The 19,401-nt window shown below is 40.7% G+C and overlaps 2 protein-coding genes across 9 annotated transcripts in view; one reads left to right on the top strand and one right to left on the bottom strand.

The window, feature by feature from the left end:
- ENTPD5 (ectonucleoside triphosphate diphosphohydrolase 5 (inactive)) overlaps positions 1–10,057 on the top strand; it is a 20,415-nt gene extending 10,358 nt beyond the window's left edge. For all 3 annotated transcript variants that reach the window (XM_083617803.1, XM_083617805.1, XM_083617804.1), the window contains exons 8-14: positions 539–618; positions 968–1,029; positions 2,321–2,422; positions 4,355–4,495; positions 5,746–5,802; positions 6,686–6,801; positions 7,653–10,057. In XM_083617803.1, coding sequence (XP_083473929.1) covers positions 539–618; positions 968–1,029; positions 2,321–2,422; positions 4,355–4,495; positions 5,746–5,802; positions 6,686–6,801; positions 7,653–7,739 — 645 coding nt within the window. In that variant the 3' untranslated portion in view covers positions 7,740–10,057. The remainder of the gene's footprint in view (positions 1–538; positions 619–967; positions 1,030–2,320; positions 2,423–4,354; positions 4,496–5,745; positions 5,803–6,685; positions 6,802–7,652) is intronic.
- On the bottom strand, positions 9,649–19,401 carry COQ6 (coenzyme Q6, monooxygenase). Of its 6 annotated transcripts, none has more exons than XM_083616901.1 (12): positions 19,155–19,401; positions 18,111–18,245; positions 16,891–16,949; positions 15,891–16,014; positions 15,397–15,527; positions 14,911–15,018; positions 14,741–14,803; positions 14,401–14,508; positions 13,110–13,312; positions 12,595–12,710; positions 11,604–11,770; positions 9,649–10,559 (listed from the first exon to the last, which is right to left on the bottom strand). In XM_083616901.1, the coding sequence occupies exons 3-12, from the start codon at positions 16,918–16,920 to the stop codon at positions 10,530–10,532; spliced, it is 1,080 nt and encodes a 359-aa protein (XP_083473027.1). In that variant the 5' UTR covers positions 16,921–16,949; positions 18,111–18,245; positions 19,155–19,401; the 3' UTR covers positions 9,649–10,529. The 6 variants fall into 6 exon arrangements, with proteins under 6 accessions (XP_083473027.1, XP_083473024.1, XP_083473025.1 ...); XM_083616898.1 differs by having other exon boundaries at positions 15,888–16,014; positions 19,196–19,375; XM_083616899.1 differs by having other exon boundaries at positions 19,196–19,375.

Here is a 19,401-nt window from a genome sequence, read left to right as displayed (position 1 = left end):
TGAGCTCCCATTGCTCTGTCCCAGCTTCTAACCTAGCAGTTCGAAAGCACACCAGTGCGAGTAGATAAATAGATACCGCTGCAGCAGAAAGGTAAGCGGTGTTTCCATGTGCTCTGGCACTCATCACAGTGTCCCAGTGCACTAGTAACAATTTAGTCATGCTGGCCACATGACCCGGAAAGCTGTCTGTGGACAAACGCCAACTCCCTCGGCCTGAAAGCGAGATGAGCGCCACAACCCCATAGTTGCCTTTGACTGGACTTAACCATCCAGGGGTCCTTTACCTTTTTTCCTTATTGTGAGCTTTCCAGCATCATCAATTTATGACTGTGACTACATTCATTACCAACCTTCATAGAAGATTTTCTTCCTTATACAATAGAGCAGACATTTTCTGAACATTAATAGCTTAAGATTATCAAAATTCTCTTGTCTCTTCAAGACTCATGTGAATGTTATATGCTGTACTAATGTTACACAAATGTATCTTGAAATTTAAAAGTCACTGAAGAATCCTTTTTCATTATCCTAATTTTAGGAAACCCTAGAGCAAACACCAATAGATTTCCTTACCTCATTCGAAATGTTCAACAGCACTTACAAGCTCTACACACACAGGTGAGTGAGGCAGTTCTATGCAAATGACTATTTTTAAGGACACTGTTAGGTATTTGTCAGATGTAATATTGCCTTAATAATTTGCATTGTTTATTCTGAAGTCAGCATCTCTTGCTAGTTATCACAACCCCACATGTGTGTCTTTATTCCCATTATAATAAACAGGTAGTTTGTGGATTACTGTACAGAAGCACATGCTAACATTTCATACATGGGCTTAGCAAGGAGGAGGCTGTTTTAGCAGAGTATTGATCTTATATCCTTGTTCATAAAATTGCCTAGTCTTGTAAGTGGGATAGGGTGAACTCCGACTTTAACCCAGTGCTGTTTGGCCTTCTTCATTTTACAGCTATTTGGGGTTTGGTCTGAAGGCTGCACGGCTTGCTACATTGGGAGCCCTGGAAATGGAAGGTACAGTCAGACAGAATAGCTTTGTGTTTGTGTGTGTGGATGGACTCGTGGGGGGGGGGGGTCATCCAGCTGAGTGGATTCATCCAGTCCCTAGAATTTGTCCTGTTCAGAATTCTAATGGGAAATGGTCCTAGACCAGCTTCTGACAGGCTGACTGTCTCTTTATCCCCTTTCTGGTGTGGTTTTCCTTTTAATGAGATTCTGCTGTCACTGAGACAGGTAACATGGCACTCTGTAGGGTTATACAAGCCAGCTGAAAGATAAACTCAAAGAGGAGCCAAATTGTGGAAAGCATTTTTAGCTGCCCTTTGTGGTAGGTAACTGCTTATTAAAACCAAGCCTTTGGGTGGAGGTGAGTTTGGGTTGTGATTACATACATACATAAATAAATAAATAAATAAATAAATAAATAAGCACCATAATTATGATCACATTCTAAACAGTAGATATACTACTTCAGCTCTTTTAAACAGTTCAGCAACCCAGTTTCCTGTTTTGCTCGAATGTGAAAAAATTCGGGTTCAGGGGATGCTCTTCCTACTTAAGAACCTTCTAAGTATCGTCTCCTCCTTTTGATTAGCCTTCCTCAAACTTGGCCCTCCAGATGTTTTGAGACTACAGTTCCCATCATCTCTGACCACTGGTCCTGCTACCTAAAGATCATGGGAGTTGTAGGCCAAAAACATCTGGAGGGCCAAGTTTGAGGAAGCCTGGCCTAGGAGTCCACTAACATATTAATATCAAGACCCTTTGAGTAGCACATACAGCTATTATCATTTTCACATCCCATTATCATGCCAACTCACCCAGAATACACTTAGGTTTCATGGCCTCCATCCCGGTGTTGTACATTGCTGCCCCATCTATACATTTTTAGTCCAGTTTGGCCGGGAGCAGAAGCATTCCTCAACCTGTATCTGTCTCTTCTATTTTTCACCTACCTGTCTATACAGGACCCACACCTGCCTACATAGAGTTTAGTGCAGGGTTGGGGGATATGTGGCCCTCCAGCTGTTGTTGAATTCCAACACTTATCTGCTCCAACAACCCAGCATGACCAGTGGTCAGGATTGATGGGAACTATAGTACACCAACATCTGGAAGACCAAAGATGAGCTACTCCTGGTCTAGTGGACTGAGCTTCCTATTTGAGGAAACAAGAAAAAACTTGATTTTCTTCTATAAATGGACTTTGGCATTTGAACTTTCCCCAACTTCCTTTTCCTGCAAGTACCAAGGGTACTGAAAAACATAAGCATTATTAATTTCACCCGATCTATATTCTCTTTAGTGTCAGATGGACGGACGTTCCGAAGTTCATGTTTGCCAAAACAGCTGGAAGCAGAATGGCACTTTGGAGGAGTGAAATACCAGTATGGTGGCAACAAAGAAGGTAAGTTAGAAAGATAAAGTCTCCCAAGACTGCTGCTGCTGCTCTGACTTTTATCTATCTATCTATCTATCTATCATCTATCTATCATCTATCTATCTATCATCTATCTTCTGGTCCCAGTGAGCTTATTGCTGGGATAATGGCTTGAAATGGTTTAGACCCAGCCAGAAATAATAATGATCAGGAAACAGATCTTCAGCTGAAAAGCCATTGATTGTGCTCGTTGGAGTATATTGTCCCACTGAAGTAACATGGCCGGTCTCTTGTATTCTTATTTCATCTGGGAATCCTTGATCTGAATCTCAGTGAAGCTGTCCATTGCCATAATTTATTTGCTTGATGTGAATTTTATGTTGTATGCTCCCCACTTCTAAACGTTTTGCTACTTACACTTGGAGGGTTTTCTTTTTAAAGTAACTATTTTAAATAAAATTCATAGGGCACAGGTGGGGAACCTGTAGCCTGGAGGCCAGCGGTCCCAATTTAACCTATGAGGCATTTAACCCCAGGCCATACTCACTTACCCCACATGTGACTTCCTAGGACATCAGGTGTAGTACAGCTGTAGCTGCAAAGGAACAACGAGGAGTATTAAAGTGCACTAATTTGCCTGCAAGTGGGGCTTGCATTAATTATCTTTAAACTTGGTGCTGAATACCAGATCTTCTGGGATTGGCTCCACTCAAGAGACTCCAGAACAGAAGTTTTGAATGAAGCCATCCCCGCCACAAGCAGGGCTTGGTTGTGGCAGAGAAAGCACTGCATGATATTTCTTTGCAGGCGCAGCTTGCAGCCGCATGGAAACATTTTCCCCTTGCTGTCGCTCGCTTGGAGTGCGATAAACTTTCAAAACTGACCCGTAGAGGATAGGCCAGTTCTGGATTTGATTTATTGAAAACAGGAAGGTCTTAAATCATGGATTAAAGGAAAACCTATTTTTATTAAAACTTAGTATTTAAGGACAGAGAAGAGAGAAAGCTGGGAGATGAGTCAGAGATTCATGAAGACACAGAGGCTTTAGTCAGGAAGAGGTGTCAAGATAAGACCTGAGCTATTTTGCACAGGCAATAGCAGCGGACTTTCCCCCCTAATATTTATTGAGTTTCCATTTCGGATTGCAGCAGGGACAGAACATAAATTTTAGGTTCAGGAAGACAGCATTTCCTTTCTCCTCTGGCTACTGTGGCCCTGTTTTCACATTATGCTAAGCCAAACGGAGGCTTAACACAAAGGCCCGAGTGAGTGGGCTCCCAGAGATCACAGCCAGTTCACTCCTTTCCAGTCATTTTGCTTCCATGCCCTGCTAGAGTTAAACCAGTTTGGCTTAGGGTGTCATCTCAACCCAGGCTTGTGGTTTAGTGCTGTCCAGGCAAAGCACAAATTCCAACAAAGTTTTGTCCAGGAGAACTGAATCACAATCTGTTTTGGACATGGTAAGCCATGGGTTAGCTCAGTGTGGAACAGATGCAAAACAATCAGGGAATGAGCAAAGCAGCCACCATCCCCTCTCCAAGCCAACACGTTTGTGCTAAGCCATGGTTTGGCTCGGTGTGGTGTGCAAACCAGGCAAATGAGTCACTTCTGCTCCATTAAAATCTCCATTATTTGGATCACAAGGCTCACAATAAGGTTACCTTGCAGAATTCCCTGGCATTTAATATTGGGTGTATGTTCACAGTTGTAAGAGTCCTTTTTGTGTAGAGGACCCCTTTCCCCATCACCTAGGGTTTGTTTTTAAAAAAACAATATATAATCATAAAGCGTAAGGATAGAGATGGGAATGTGCCCAGGCTGTGCCAATACTGCAAAGCTGTCAAGAAAGACCATTTACAACTGTTGCACTTTCCTTAATTTCATTGTTAGCAATTCTGCACTTATCTGCAATGGGATTCATGACATGTTAAACTTACCTTTGTGTGTTTACCCTGCCAGGAGAAACGGGATTTGAACCTTGCTATTCTGAAGTGTTGAAGGTGGTAAAGGGAAAACTGCATCAACCGGATGAGATTCGGCACAGCTCCTTCTATGCCTTTTCCTATTATTACGATCGGGCTGTGGACACCGCCCTGATAGGTGAATAGCAAACATTTGAAATCTTGCTTGAGCTCTATGACCCTTGGGGAATGAATGCCCTTCTTTCAGTCAGTCACCTACACGATGGGACTCGATGAGCCGTTCCAGATGCTCCTCTATTCATGCAATGAATGCACACGGGTCGTTCATTTGTTGCAGGAATATCTTATTATCCCAGCATGGTAAGCACTGGAAGTATATATTGTACCTGGAGAAATATGATTCCCCCAGCCCAGATAGTGTATCCATTGTGAATGCTGGGTAGAATGTGGTTGCACCAGATGTCACTGGCACCTATTGAATATCACAAGCATGAGCAATGCAGCCAGCACCACTTTATGAACCTTTTAAAACGTGCCTTCCCCTTTTCAGTTGTATGAGGATGGATTAAAGTGTGGCTGCAGATGGTTGAGGATAGTGCAAACGTAGTGCTTAGAACAGAATTCCTTTAACCTCTGGAAGAGCCTTAACAATAAAGGAGTGTTTTTGCATGCTTCCTTCTGTATAAATGATTGGTGTTATTTCATTCACTCCTGTCGAGACTGAATGCAGCAGCACAGTTGGTTGGGCAGGTGCCACTTAGCATCTCTCCCAACAAAATGTGTGTTTGTACAAGCTTGTTGTTTTTCAGGCCTTGGTAGGGATGAAGGAGGAACTACGCCTCCTCGCTTGATGACAAAGGGGGCAGTAAGCAGGGGGCCAGTCTTGGTGGGCACCAGAAGTCCATAAGTTTGCTGCTTTGCCCATAACTGCTATACTGGTGCCTATGATCTGAGTTGAAGCTAGTGCTTAAATGTTTAACTTGTTTAAATTAAATAAACATTAAATGTTTAAATGACAACTTAAACGTTTGTCATTAATGTTTGCTGTATCTTGCTTTCCTAGTCAGTCCACCTGCCAAGGGTGTGTTCCATAGGCCAGTGACAGGACTCTGGGTCAACAGACTATTTGCATTAACTGCTTTACACACGGCTTCCTTCATAGACCAATTGACATGGAAAGGAAATCCATGAGAAGAAAATGTGAAAACCATTGCTTTAAAGACCATATCTGAATCTGCCAAACACTGCATTGTAACTCATTAAATTGTTTTTTTTTAATCAGCATCCCATGCCATCCTAAATTGATCAGGAAATCTGGCTATAACTTGTGTTGGGTAGACTACTACACTTGCCACAGAGATAAGTGCTTTATCAGTTTTTCACAGTATCTCATAGCCAGAGAATGACCCTTATCTTTTGACATTTCAGATTATGAGAAAGGCGGTGTTCTCAAAGTGGAAGACTTTAGAAGAAAAGCCAAAGAAGGTAAAATGTACTCTGAGAGTTGAATTAGGGTACTTCCAGTTAATGGAGCAGTAGTCATGTCACACTGAAATAGTGCCATGTGAGGGTGTATTTTAGTCACTCACTGACATTTGAAATATCAGACCATTGTTGTTTAGGGACAAGGTAAGGCTAATGGTTTGATCAGAATAAAGCAGGTTTTCAAGTAACTGCTTAAGAAATTAGGAATTCACTCTGCACTTTTGAATTCAGAGAACAACTGTGGAATAGCCATGAAACAACCATGGCTATTAACCAGAAGGTTGGTGGTTTGAGCCCACCAAAGATGGCTGTGGGCAGGATTCCTGCATTGCATGACCCTCGGGATCCCTTCTCACTCTATAATTGTATGAGTCTATGATTTTATAAGGGCAAGTCAGCCAGTCTACAAGCATTTCAATTACTTGCATAGATTATGTATTCCAATAAAGTGTATTCACGTATATACCGTATATATTTAGGAACCATTTAAAGTGCACAGTCTTAATATGGCCAGCAAGTTCCTCTCTCTTCCAGGTAGAAAATATTCTACTTTGGAGTAGCTAAAAACATATACTAAACAATTAAGGGACTGGGAACAAGTAGAAGAGTGATGGCTCCCAACTCGGTTTATTATTGCACTTGCACCATTTGTCATGGTTCTTGTTCTCGAATGCTGCTAAAGCAGCATTTGAAACTAATTCATGCACAAGTGTAGTACAGGTGGGGATGAACAAATGTGGAATGACCTATGGGATCATACATCTCCGAGTTGTGGTTCGCATTCAGCTAGAATTACATTTAATAGTTTTTGAGATAATATTGTTTATTTTGGAGTCACTTGCTCCAATACTGGTGAATATTCTTCTCAATTTTTTCTTTGAAGTGTGTGACAGTCTGGACAGCTACAGCTCTGCCAGTCCTTTCCTTTGTATGGATCTCAGTTACATTACAGCTTTATTAAAAGAAGGATTTGGATTTGCAGACAGTACAGTTTTACAGGCAAGTAAAAATGGTTGAAATAAGCCTTGGTTGAAGATTTTATTTTATTGACTAGTTGTTGGTACTGGTACTTTGTTCCATATGCTTTGGTGAAATGGGGTGGGTGAATCTACTTATTTTAGCATGGTAAAGAATAAAGGTAAAAGGTAAAGGGACCCCTGACCATTAGGTCCAGTCGTGACCGACTCTGGGGTTGCGGCACTCATCTCACTTTATTGGCCGAGAGAGCCGACGTACAGCTTCCAGGTCATGTGGCCAGCATGACTAAGCCGCTTCTGGCGAACCAGAGCAGTGCACGGAAACGCCATTTACCTTCCTGCCGGAGCGGTACCTATTTATTTACTTGCACTTTGATGTGCTTTCGAATTGCTAGGTTGGCAGGAGCTGGGACCGAGCAACGGGAGCTCACCCTGTTGCGGGGATTCGAACCGCCGACCTTCTAATTGGCAAGTCCTAGGCTCTGTGGTTTAACCCACAGCGCCTGCTAAAAGTCTTTGCAGCTCCTGTTTTTTTCTTCTAGTCAAATGCAGCTCAAACTTAACAGTATGGGATTTTAACGAAGACTTTTATTATTTAAACTCATAACAGTAGGAAGTCACTGTTCATTAATAAGTAGTTACAGTAGTTAACTCCCAGTTTAAATTGTCTTGAATGCTGCTTAGTGTCCAGTAGTCAGATATCCTTGTTTGAGATCTGACTTGCAGTTATTTTTACTGCAACTGTACTTTCTATCATATCCATCTGGAGTTATACTGGAAAATATACTCAGCCTATACACTAAAAATGTACTCTGCCCAAAATGTCTGTATTGCAACAAGGGTAATTGATCTCTTACTTTTCTTCTTTTACAGCTGGCAAAGAAAGTGAACAACATAGAGACAAGCTGGGCTCTAGGTGCTACCTTTCACCTCCTGCAATCTCTTGGACTCTCCCATTGAGAAAACATCATCTATAGAATATTATATTTTCTTGAAACAAGAAAAGGCAATTCTGATGAGCATACAGCCAAACACAGACCAAAGTAGAACTGGTTACCTTTAAGACTGAGTGGTTCCAAGCTGTAATAAGATGGGTCCTTCTAGGGTAGTAACATATGCTTCGTTGTACAATTGCTTAACTGATGCCAAAGGGCCTGAATTCTGGGTTTATCGCTTTGGAGCTGATCTTGTGCACAGGTGAAGCACATCTTTAGCCAAGGCATTTGTACACATTTGGTACCAATGCATCCCAATATTGATCTTCCTCCATAATAATATTTTGCAGGCCTTCTTGTGCATGAAACTTAAGATTCAAATCTCAAATAGATGCTTACGTAATGAGTTGTTTTTGAACAAAGCTGGAGTGTGCCATTTACCAACGCTTTGACATTTAACAAGTTAAGATTTTTAAGATTAATCAACTCCTGAAGAGGGCTGCTGAAACTGGTGGAGTTTTAGTTGTGACAGTCAGTGGAAAAACTTGTTTGTCAACCCTCACATATAAGTAGCTGGCTAAACATAGCAGTAAAGACTTTAGGAACATCCCAAAAACTTCTCTCCTCTTTACATCTCTAAAGCTGAGAGCAAGCAAAGGCTTGTATATAAGCATTTTCTGGCTACTTTAGAGGACCACGAGGAGTGCTGGGGATGAACTGACATAAATAATTTGCTTCTCAGTCTAGCCTTAAAGAAACTTTTAATGCGAGGCATCCTGGTGCCTCCTTCCAGTTGCAAATGAAGGCCTCCGAAATAAACTTCTTTGGAAAATGGTATGGTTAACTGGACCCCAGCATGGGACTACCACTGAAGCTGATGCACTACATGCTGTCACACCTTAAACATTGTGTTTGAGCAGGACATTTCAGACTGCATAAATATGAGACTTAACATGGTAGCCACTGCACAAAGTGTTTCATCTCTGTGTTGTCCAGATATACCAGTACAGTGTAAACGCTTGCTAAAGAAACCTTGACCAAATTAGGTTAAGACATGCCAACCCAAAATCTCATTTGACAACACTTTTGCCCCACTGCCCTCTTACTGGAGATGAAAAGGTATTCTGGCATTATCTGCAGAATACAAAGTTGGGACACTTACAGTGCATGTTTGCTCTGAAGTAATTCCTATTAGCTCATTGGGACTTACTCACAAGTAAGTGCATAGGATTAGCTTTTTGACTGTGTATCGTATTGCCCTGAATAAGCCTTTATTTCTACCTATTTCAGTATACATTAGAAAATTACGATGGAAGCCTTAGTTTGGCAGGAACTATTCTGCACTATCCTCTCTTTAAGTGTCTGAACTCATTAATTCTTCTCGACTTATCTCTATAACCCTAAATCAAAGCCCAGCTTCTCTGCACTTTGCTTTCTTGTCCCATGAGGCAAGTAGTAAAGAAGATGGCAAACTGGAAGCAAAATGTTTGGTACTGGACCAGAGCAACATAGTTTGTTAAAACTCATTATAAACTTTTCCTCTGAAACCTCATTTGTAAACTCAGGCACAAGATTCTTTTTTCTTTGCATTGCTCTTCCTCTACCAAAGTTAACCTATGTTTGAAAAATTCAGGGTCTTTATTTCTTCAGGTACTACGTGTTTTGATTGATGAGTAACTTCTGCTGCTAATTAAGAGACCATTTCTATAGTCAACCAAAACTGGGCACCAGTTGAGTTTGTCAGGTAGGGCGCAAGACAGACAAGTAGTTTCTTCCTCTTATGATCCCAGTGGTGGTGGTACAGAATTCTATCTTGCTTCCACAAATGCCCATACCTTTCCTAGTGCAATGAGATTATTCGCAGTATAATGATCTGTGCGGTGGCCTTGTTGAAAAGCACCTATGTAATTGGCGGAGGAGGAAAGAAGCACATATTTAACAGTGTACTAAATTAAGAGTTTTTAAGAAGTCAGAAGTGAAAGCAGATTACGTTTTACATAATCTTGTAGGTTGAAAGGACACTTATTTTGGTTTAGCTTAAACCTATTTTAAAAAGTTAAGCTAAACTGTTAAGCAGACTGAGCCCCTCTTAAATAAATTTCCACAGATGTAGCATTGCAAGTACAGGTTGAGTGCTGATAAGCCTTAGAATATCTTTTCAGACAAGTTCTGAAAGTAGTTGTCAGACGATAGCGTAAATATCCTTGCTTACTAGTTGTGTTGACATTACTTGGTGCTGTAATGCCATTAAACTGATAATGTCTGGCCTGGTTGTTTGGCACATGACTATGATAGGGCTGTTTGAATGTCTATTTTAGTAATTAAACAATATTTTTAACAAAATGTTCTCAGACTCCATCCTGTAATTTGAGTCTCAATCTTGCAGTCCTTGGAGGTAGAAGAGAATCATTGCAGTCTTGAAGAGGGAGCAACATTCTGCTCCTCTGTTTCGCAGCCAAGAAGGCTGAAAGAGATGCCGACTAAGCTTGCAGCTCAGAATATTTTGTCCGTAGCAGTAAAAAAAATCCTGCATGTGATCTTCAAACTGGATACAAGTAAATTCATTCCAACAATACTGTTTTCAAGGCCAATATTTAGATCCAGTACTGTGTCAGATTAGAGATAGACCTTGACATTCTAGAAGAAAACAATCTGCTGGTTCTCTTGGAGGAAAGAAGAACTCCAGCCACAATCGGCAAATGTAAGGCAATACTGTGCTCCCCATTTTGTTTTAATACCATTTCAAACACAGTCTTTGTAATTGGTGAGTATACAGCAACCACGCAGGAACTATCATCCTAGAGTCACAAGGATGTCACTTGCTAGCAAAAGCCATGATCTGCTCCTAAAGAAAGAAGAAAGAACATTATTTCTATTTCTGATGAAGCTCTACCACCCATTGCTGCTGGACAGGGCACAGAGGGGACCTAAAGCAAGATACTCTACTAAGATATAAGACAGCTCTACTCCAATGTCATGCACAAGCTAGCTTTTGTTTGCTTTCCACCTCTTAAGTATATAATAAACTAACAGTGCAATCCTATAAATATCTACTCAGCTCTGCAGATACCTTCCCAGCTGAAAATGAGAGGCTACACAAGAAGCCTTTAGGGTAATCTCATAAGCACCAAATGGCAATGCTTCTTACTTAACCAGTTCACACCTCTCTTCAGGATATGAAAGACTGCCACAGATGCTGCATTGTGGGTCTGCGTGGATAGTGTCAGCTTGTGGCGTTTGTGTTGCTCCAGACATGCTAGTACTGTTCACCAAGCACACTTAATGGGGGAACTAGCATGGTTGGACCAATTATGATACCTTTTCTAAGCTGTCCTAGTAGGAAATAAGATGATCCCATTTCCTGCATTTGCGTGTTACCTTACCACCTGGCATAGGAAAGAATAAATTGGGCCAAACCTAATTACCGAAGTGCAAACTACAGGCTATTGGTTTGGTTTTAATTCAAATATCACTGTACCGTAAATGTTTCCCATGGACACATCCCATTGCACTTAGAAATTACAGCGTGTTCATACATTCATCTCTACAAATACCTGGTGGGGCTAAAGGTGAGAGCTGGGGAATTGGATAGTTCCTATAAAGAAGGAAGCATTCCTCCCTCTTGAACCATAAGAAGAGCAAATTGTTTAATTCCAGAAATTCATCTGAATTGGTACCCACCTTGGGTCTACCAAATGGAGAAAGGCGAGATATAAATAATAATCAAATATATAGGCTCTAGATGTAGTGCCCTAGTCTAAATGCTGGTGACTGTGCAACCTTGCTATAGGAAGGAGACACATATTTAGGGAAGCTACACCCTAGCTGCAACACTCTTGTTTGGGATTAAGCAAATTTCTTAATAAGCAACTTAAAAAAAATATCTTACTTTAATTGGAGGAACAGCATTAGTTGCTTGCAATCCCCATGTCCTTAGCAGTACAAAAGGAGCTATATTTGTAGAGTACAGCCTCTTTAATAAGTCTGTTGTAGCCAAGAGAGATAGGTTGTGCTTTTGCCGCTCTCTTTCATACTGTAGTAGATGCTTTAAAGAGCCTAGAACAGAAAGATTATTCCAGAGTAAATTAACTGGTGATTCAGCTGCACCACAGGTACCTATGGGCTAGATTCCATCTACAAAGTTATTCAATCAGGGCTGACTCATAGTATGTTAAGAAGTTCATCCTGGGCAAGGATTTTTTTTTGGTCATATTCTGTCATATGTTGGACAGGCAGCAGCACAACAGTGGTACTATTGCATCCCAGATGGTGAATTATGTTGCCTCTATAGTCTGGAATTCCATGTAAATCACAGCAGGAAAACAGTAATATATTCATGACCCAAATAACACATAAGAGCGTGTTAACACCCTGGATTCCTACTAGCACATCTTGAATTAGCATTTTCCAAAACAACTTTTTGTAAATGAGAATAGGTGGCATGTTGTAGCTTTGTCCTTTCCTTATTAACTCCAGTCTGGTGGCATCAGTTTCTTATTTTCAGAGAAATGCTTCTCCTAGTCTATAGGAGAACAAAATGTGGGGCACAAAATGTTCATGCCACAAATACGAAAAATGGGTAGTGTCATTCCTAAAGCTAATAACCAGGACTTTAAACAGATCGTACATCAAGAAGTTGAATGGCAGAGACCATAGAAGTGACATTTCGTATTACAGGTAACTCGCAACTTATGCACATTTAACCTGTGTGCCTTCAGCTTTACCTGCATGGCAAAAAAAATAAAAGGGGGAGCGGGCATCCAGTAAAATAAACTTTGGCAATCTGCACCCAGTGTGTTTTGACTATCCCTGGAACGTAACCCCCGCTTAAGCTGAAAGTCGCCTGTGCTATCAATTCTTTCACAATTTTAAATTCTTACCCAGGTCCTTCCCATTAAATGCTGCAGCGCTGAGAAGTTGCCTCAAGCAGGCTATGTCACCAAAGCCCATATTTACACCCTGACCTGCAAGAGGATGTACTCTGTGAGCTGCATCCCTAAAAGGAAAGGATAATGTCAGCTTATGCCAGTTACAAAGTCTGGTACTCCACAAGAACCCTGCCAATTAGTATTGCCTGAGTTTCACTATATGGGACTCAAAAGCTCTTTTTTGTCCCTCACTAGAACCTTAAATGAACACCCCACTTGATACCTGCTGACTTCTCCCACAATTTGTATTCATCCCTGTTAACATTCTAGTGTCTAGGGACATGGGTTAAACTAGCTAGACTTGTGTTTTCTCCAGACACAATCCACCAATCCCTCCAAAATTAATGTTATACCCTCAAGATTCTCAACCTTTGGCACTAAAAACAGCATACTCCCATCAGTTAAGAACTCTTCCCAGACCAAATCTACCCTTATCACAGCATTAAAGTTCCTCAATGTGCAATTACCCAATAAGGGCCACACGGTGTTGGACATATTCTGTTGCATGCCCCAGTCCAAGAGGGAACACAGCTCGGCTCTTTGGATCCACTTTTGCAACGCTTGGGGGCAGCTGACGGGCCGCAGTCCCCGATGGCATCAAGAGAGAGACAGCAGATCGGAACATGGATCCAGCAGTATCAATGAAGTCAGAGTGATTTGCGTTGCTCCACTGAATAACGATAGATTTATTTATACAACACCCTAATATTACCAATAGATTACAAGAGTATGAGAGTCAGAACTAAAACTCTACTAAGTTTTAAGAAATCCTTATCTTAGAATAAAACAGTTTCTCTCCTAATCATCTGCCCGCAAAATATCTTGCATACAGGACTCGCAAGAAACCTATGGTGGGGTCCACAACCACCAGGGCCTCGGTTTTTGCAAATCAACTCCACGTGTTTTGTGCACGAAATAAAAGCAAGACAACACAGAATTTGCATTTCAGATGGGAGGAGCATTCCACTATCTATCTAACCTTCAAAGAGGGAGATGGTGGCATGAGGAGGTATTCCAGCAAAGGATACCCTCGTGTAGGCCATAGCTTCTCATATTACCACTCTACTATGGTAGCTTCTATATTGCCAATCTAATACAGTACAAGATTACCAATGACCATGCACAATATTTCAAAGCTAAAGTATAAAATATGTAAACAATCACCACATATGGTGCAATATAAAGATTGACATCTGTATTACTGAAGACTGTGCCAGAGTTTCAAAAACCAGTTCAGCACTTCACTTTCAATTTCAGTAGCCAAAAACATGAACTTCTGTATGGGATATATCTAAAGGAGAATTAATTTAGTTACTATTTTCAGTGTCCCCTCACACTGCATAAATGACTACATTTGGCAGTGTGCCAAAAGATGTGAGCTGAACTGTTACACAAAATAAATATTGTTTTCACAAGGTCTGGTTCTTAAGGGGAAAAAACCAACTACTTGCTCACAGAGAGAGAGAGAATAGAAAGAAAGATCTGTTCCATCTCCAACTGATGCTAGAAATATATTCCCTCTACACAGGAATTACCATAAACACACAACTTATTAGAAATAAAGGGTGACATTCAAATACTCAGAACACACCCACTAAAATTAATGAACATAACTAAATTAAGTCCATTTACATTGGTCTACTCTAAGCAAAACTTAACTGAATACCACCCAAACTTTTTTTTTTTAATACCATCCTAACTTCTTGATTCTCATGCCTCTTGCTAGGAGAACATAAATAAAAAGAGGAAGGTACTCACAAAAGCAGAATTGATAGAATCCACAAAACTTTCCTCATCCATTCTCTGAAGTTGGGATGCATGCTCATGTGACGTGGACCAAACCAAAGAGCTGACAGTGTCAGAGAGCTGACCCAGCATCAGGAATTAAAAACACAAAATATCCAACCATTACGTCTCTAAATAATAACTTCCCCCACCCTAAACAAGTGCAAGGAGTTCATAACTTTAAGAGGAGGATTAATGAAGATCAAACAACATACAGTAACTGATTTTTTCAATATCAAACTAGCGCTTAAACAAAGAAAGGCAAAAGACAAATATAAAAAACGGGCAAGTCAAGTGTTACTAAGTTATTTACCGGGAGGAGAGCAATTGGTCCTGATGGAAGGAATCTCTGCCATGCTACGTTGTTATCTGTTGCCTGCGGCACATGAAAACCAGAAGACAGATTCATATTATCAAGTTTCCATCACCTGTTTTGACTGTTCAGAAGATACAGCCCAAATGACCAATTTTCTAGGATCTGACCTCAGATAAGTGAAGGGTAGCAACTACAGCTGACTGTCCATATTGATACTGAATATTTTGAATACCAGCTGCCTTCCGGACTATAGAGTTCTGCCCATCTGCACCAATCTGTGGACAAGAGAGATTAAAAGAACCCATTAACAGTTTTAATAAAAATTAATTCCTTCAAGTCTCATTATGAATAATCAGCCAGTAACTAGTTATAGAAACCCAAATATTCCCTCTGCATTTCAATATATAGCTTATTTATGTATAAAAATGGCTTTTCCCTATACCCAGAATGCCATCATGTTTAATTACTTCCTAGTAAGACTGTTTAGAACCACAATGTTAATCCAAGTATAACCACACTGAACATGTTTTACTACTAACCATTATAACCCTTTGTGCTGATTAAGTAGCACCACACGAGATTACAACCAAATCCAACAGAAGAACCTAGGAAGAGATAGTGCCTGACCAAACAGAAGATGAAGGCTTACTTACCAACAGTTTGGTCTGTAGCCTGTGTCCATTTGCTAAATCAATTTGGATCCAAGGGCTTGAGTCAGAGGTTTCATAAGGAAGCGGCAAGGAGTAGCCAACTGCTCGGCTCCTGTAAAGAACTTCAACGCGGTCTGATGGGGGCACAATATATTGATGTGACCAAATGAGTGAAGCAAAGAATCAAAAAAATCCTAAACTACTCAGGCAGAACAGCTCACTAAGTTGCCAAATTCCTATCTTGAAGTACTTTTTTGGCTGTTGGTTAGGCACCTCCCAATTTCTAAGCCAGGGGCAGAGACACTGTACCATATTGAAAAGGACCCAATTTCAAGAAAGCATAATCATTATTTATTTAATTTCTATACTTCTAAAATTGATTGCTATAACCCCAAGTTATATGATGGACATAAATGTATCCCATTCTCACATGCCTCCACTCAACCCAAATCACAGAGAGTTTCATGTAAACCAAGATTGGAGAAAGTAGCTGCTACCTGAAACTGCATCTAGTTGTTTGGTTAGAGCAGACATGATAACATCATTCTCCACTATATAACCCATGTCTTCCAAGTTATCTTTATCAAAGATTATCATAGCCTCAGAACAAGCATCCCACACCTGTAGAGAAGAGGAACAGTATTAACAACAGCAAAGAGGATACAAGACCCAAGAACAGACATTTTCTCCTTTATTGTGATGTACAAAATGCAAGGTAACCTCTGATAAATGGAGAATCAAGACATACAATGACATTAGTATGAAAAAGAAAGGAAATACAAAAATGATAAACTTCTTCTCCAAGTGGTCCACTACTTATTATTTATATGCCATTCTTAAGAACTCAAAGCACTTCACTTATATTTTTATTTAACAATATTTTTATACCGCTTGTTAAACCTCTTAGAAGCATACGAGAAACATTAAAATTATCAACAAATACAGTTAAAAACCAGAACATTCAAAAATAATAAAAATTAAGAGGAAAAGAGATTAAAAGATGTCAACATCTACATGTCTGGATAGGCTCACGTAAACAAAAATGTTTTAAGCAGGCACCAAAAAACATTAAAGGCACCTGCCTGGTGTCAATAAGCAGAGAGTTCCAAAAGTAGATGCCCCAAAACATGAGTTCAGTTATATGTACACCTCCCACCTAATGGTTTCTGAGGACACTGAGCAAGTGGCAAGGCTATGGTACACTTCCTGGAGGCTAGTTAACCTTAATCAACTTAACATGTACATGGAAGCAGCAGCAGAGGGTGCATGACTGAGTTATCCTCTTTTCACACTTTTGAGGTCTGTGCAAAGGGGGAACCCACCAGGAAATACTAATGTTCCTGTTGAGAGTTTAGTTTACGCATCTCCCTGCAAAGAATATATATGAACCCTTTGCACAAGACCCCAGAAACAAAATAGAATGTCCTTGCTTGCAAGGACTTAAGAATTACATTACCACCCACAGACACAGTATATATATATTGCAGTACCAGGCACCTGCATCCGCCGAAATGGCTTGATTCTCATACTGCAAATATGATCCCAAGCACCAAAACCTAGAAAAGAAAGAGAATGTTAAAGGATTGTTCTGACACTCTGCAAACTTTTAATGGGGAACCCTCAGGACCAATTCAAATTCCCTCACTATTTCCATCTGGTTTCCTTCTACTCCCCCTTATTTGCTTGTGGTTTGACTGTGGCCCAACTGTCTAGTTGGGATGTGGAGGGTTGTAAGAAACAAAAGCAGTGAAGTCCCCAAGGATGGTGAAAGCAAGGACACTGTTCAGGGCAAACCTTGGAGTAGCAATGAGTAACCTGCATTCCTCCAAATGCTTAGCTGTCTGTATAAACTATTTTAGGGAGATAAATAAGAAAAAGCACCTGTCGTTTCACAGATGAGCAGATTTGCAGTTATGAAGAGGAAAGTTCTAAGATGTTTGTCAGAAGCTGACTAAAGGAATGGTGCACCATTTAATTATACTCGACAATTTCTAAGAAAATACCCCCAATGCACAGAGCCAAGCAATTATGAACAGAAACAGTGACGTAATCTGGACACGTCCCAATAAGCAACTAACTAGGAAATCATAACGCAAAGAAAATCCTGCTGAATCAGACCAAATGCTCATTTTGTCCAGAATTTTGTTCATAAAGTTGCCACAAGGACATGTGCATAATAGTACCCTCTTGTTTATGTTTTTTCAGCAACTGGTATTCAGACTCGTATAGCCTGATATTGATGGGAATACATGACTAAGATCTTGATCTTGATAGCCTTAACTTCCACGAATTTGTCTAATTCCCTTTTAGAGTTGCCCAGCTTTTAAGCTGCCCTTTTAAAGCAGCTATCACTACATATTGTAGTAAGAAACTCCAGAATTTCACCAGACTATTTTATTAGATGCTAGCTACAACACTAGAGGATTACTGAGGCCAGAAATATGACAGGCTGGTAACTATTTTTGACCTCCAAACAAAGAGCTCACGTGTGAACCTGAAAATTAATTTCAACAAGTGACCATTATAGGTGCATTCTACTCTAGGTGACTCAAGCCAGTTCTACCATGTATGGGGTTTATTCTCACCATCTATCCCAAGCCAGTATCCTATGCGGCACACAAGCTTTTATAGACTCACACCTGTAATTTCATATTCCAACATCAAAACCCCATGCATGCATAGCTGGCAACCAGATAACGGGCAAATGCTATACTTACTACTGAGAAGTGTGGCTGAACCAGGGGTGATAGCACTGACTCTATTACTGTAAGTCTTGGGCAACTGGTTAGACACTTTCTTTGGACGGGCTTCAAGTAGCAGAATTTTCTTATCAGACAGATGAACATCATGCCCTTATTAAAAGAAAAAGCCAGATGTTTAATAACATTTTAACCATGATTAATCAATAATTTAACGTTCTGCAACAGGAGTTTACAAGAGATCTATTTTACATCTTCCCCTGAACATGCAGAATTGTTTAGCACTCTTTAACTCCAAAAAGTGAAAGCTAACAGTTCTAGCTTTTCTCTTTAGAGCCTAAATAAACTGTGGACTACAGTCCATTTCATCCAATACATGATGTGTTATCCCGAGTTTCTGATATCTAAACACATGGTTGCAGCAGAGGGGGGAGGGGGTTGTAAGCAGTGAAGTCAAAATAAAATTAAATGCAGAAATATGTCAGTGTACATGTGAATAAATATTCACAAAAACAACTCAGGGCAGCACTTGAAATGGACTCTGATGAAATGGACACTAGTTCTTTCAATCAAAGTGTTAGTTTTCAGAGTGCCACAAAACTCCTTGTTGTTTTTACTGAATAAGCTAACACTGTTAACAACAAACTCCACCTGATCAGAAGAATACAAGTTAATGCATTCTTCAATATTTGGACGCAGCCAGAATATTCCATGCACCAATAACCTTGGAATATTGTTACAGTTAAAGCCCTTTAGAGAGCTGTTCCTCCAATCTATTCAGGTGCTGCCACTGGCATGCACTGAATGTTGGCGAAATACATGATTGGTATGAAACTCCTCAACACGTCCGACATGAGATTTCTGTCCATATCCGAAGATTCGCCGCTTAAATGCTGTATTTGAAGAAAACAATAACAATGTATATACATCAGCACAGCTGTAAACACTGTAGCCCACAACGCGTTTATTGCCTAAATTACGTCGGGAGGGCCAATGGTTCCCTATATACCACCAACGAGCCCGAGGAGAGGAACTTGCAGGGATTAAAATTACGAATATGACCTGTGCAAGGAGGGTCTCTAGCCTGGTGATCTGCCTCCTACCCAGTGCAGCAGCCATGGCGGTCCCGACCATGCCGCCACCCGATACCACCACGTCGTATACCGCCGTCGAGCCACTGGGTCTCACGAGGGAACGGGCAAGGCCGCTCCGGAGACAGAGGCCCTTCCCGAAAAGGGGCGCAACGCCCCGGCACGGTGACAGACCCACCACGGCCGCCATTTTGTGGGGGGAAGTGACGCTCACGTCA

This window comes from Podarcis filfolensis, assembly GCF_964270895.1.
Source record: "Podarcis filfolensis genome assembly, chromosome: 1".
In the NCBI taxonomy this organism is placed as follows: Eukaryota; Metazoa; Chordata; class Lepidosauria; order Squamata; family Lacertidae; genus Podarcis; species Podarcis filfolensis.
The sequence above is the reverse complement of the archived record's forward strand: the minus strand, read 5'-3'. Positions and strand labels throughout refer to the sequence as shown.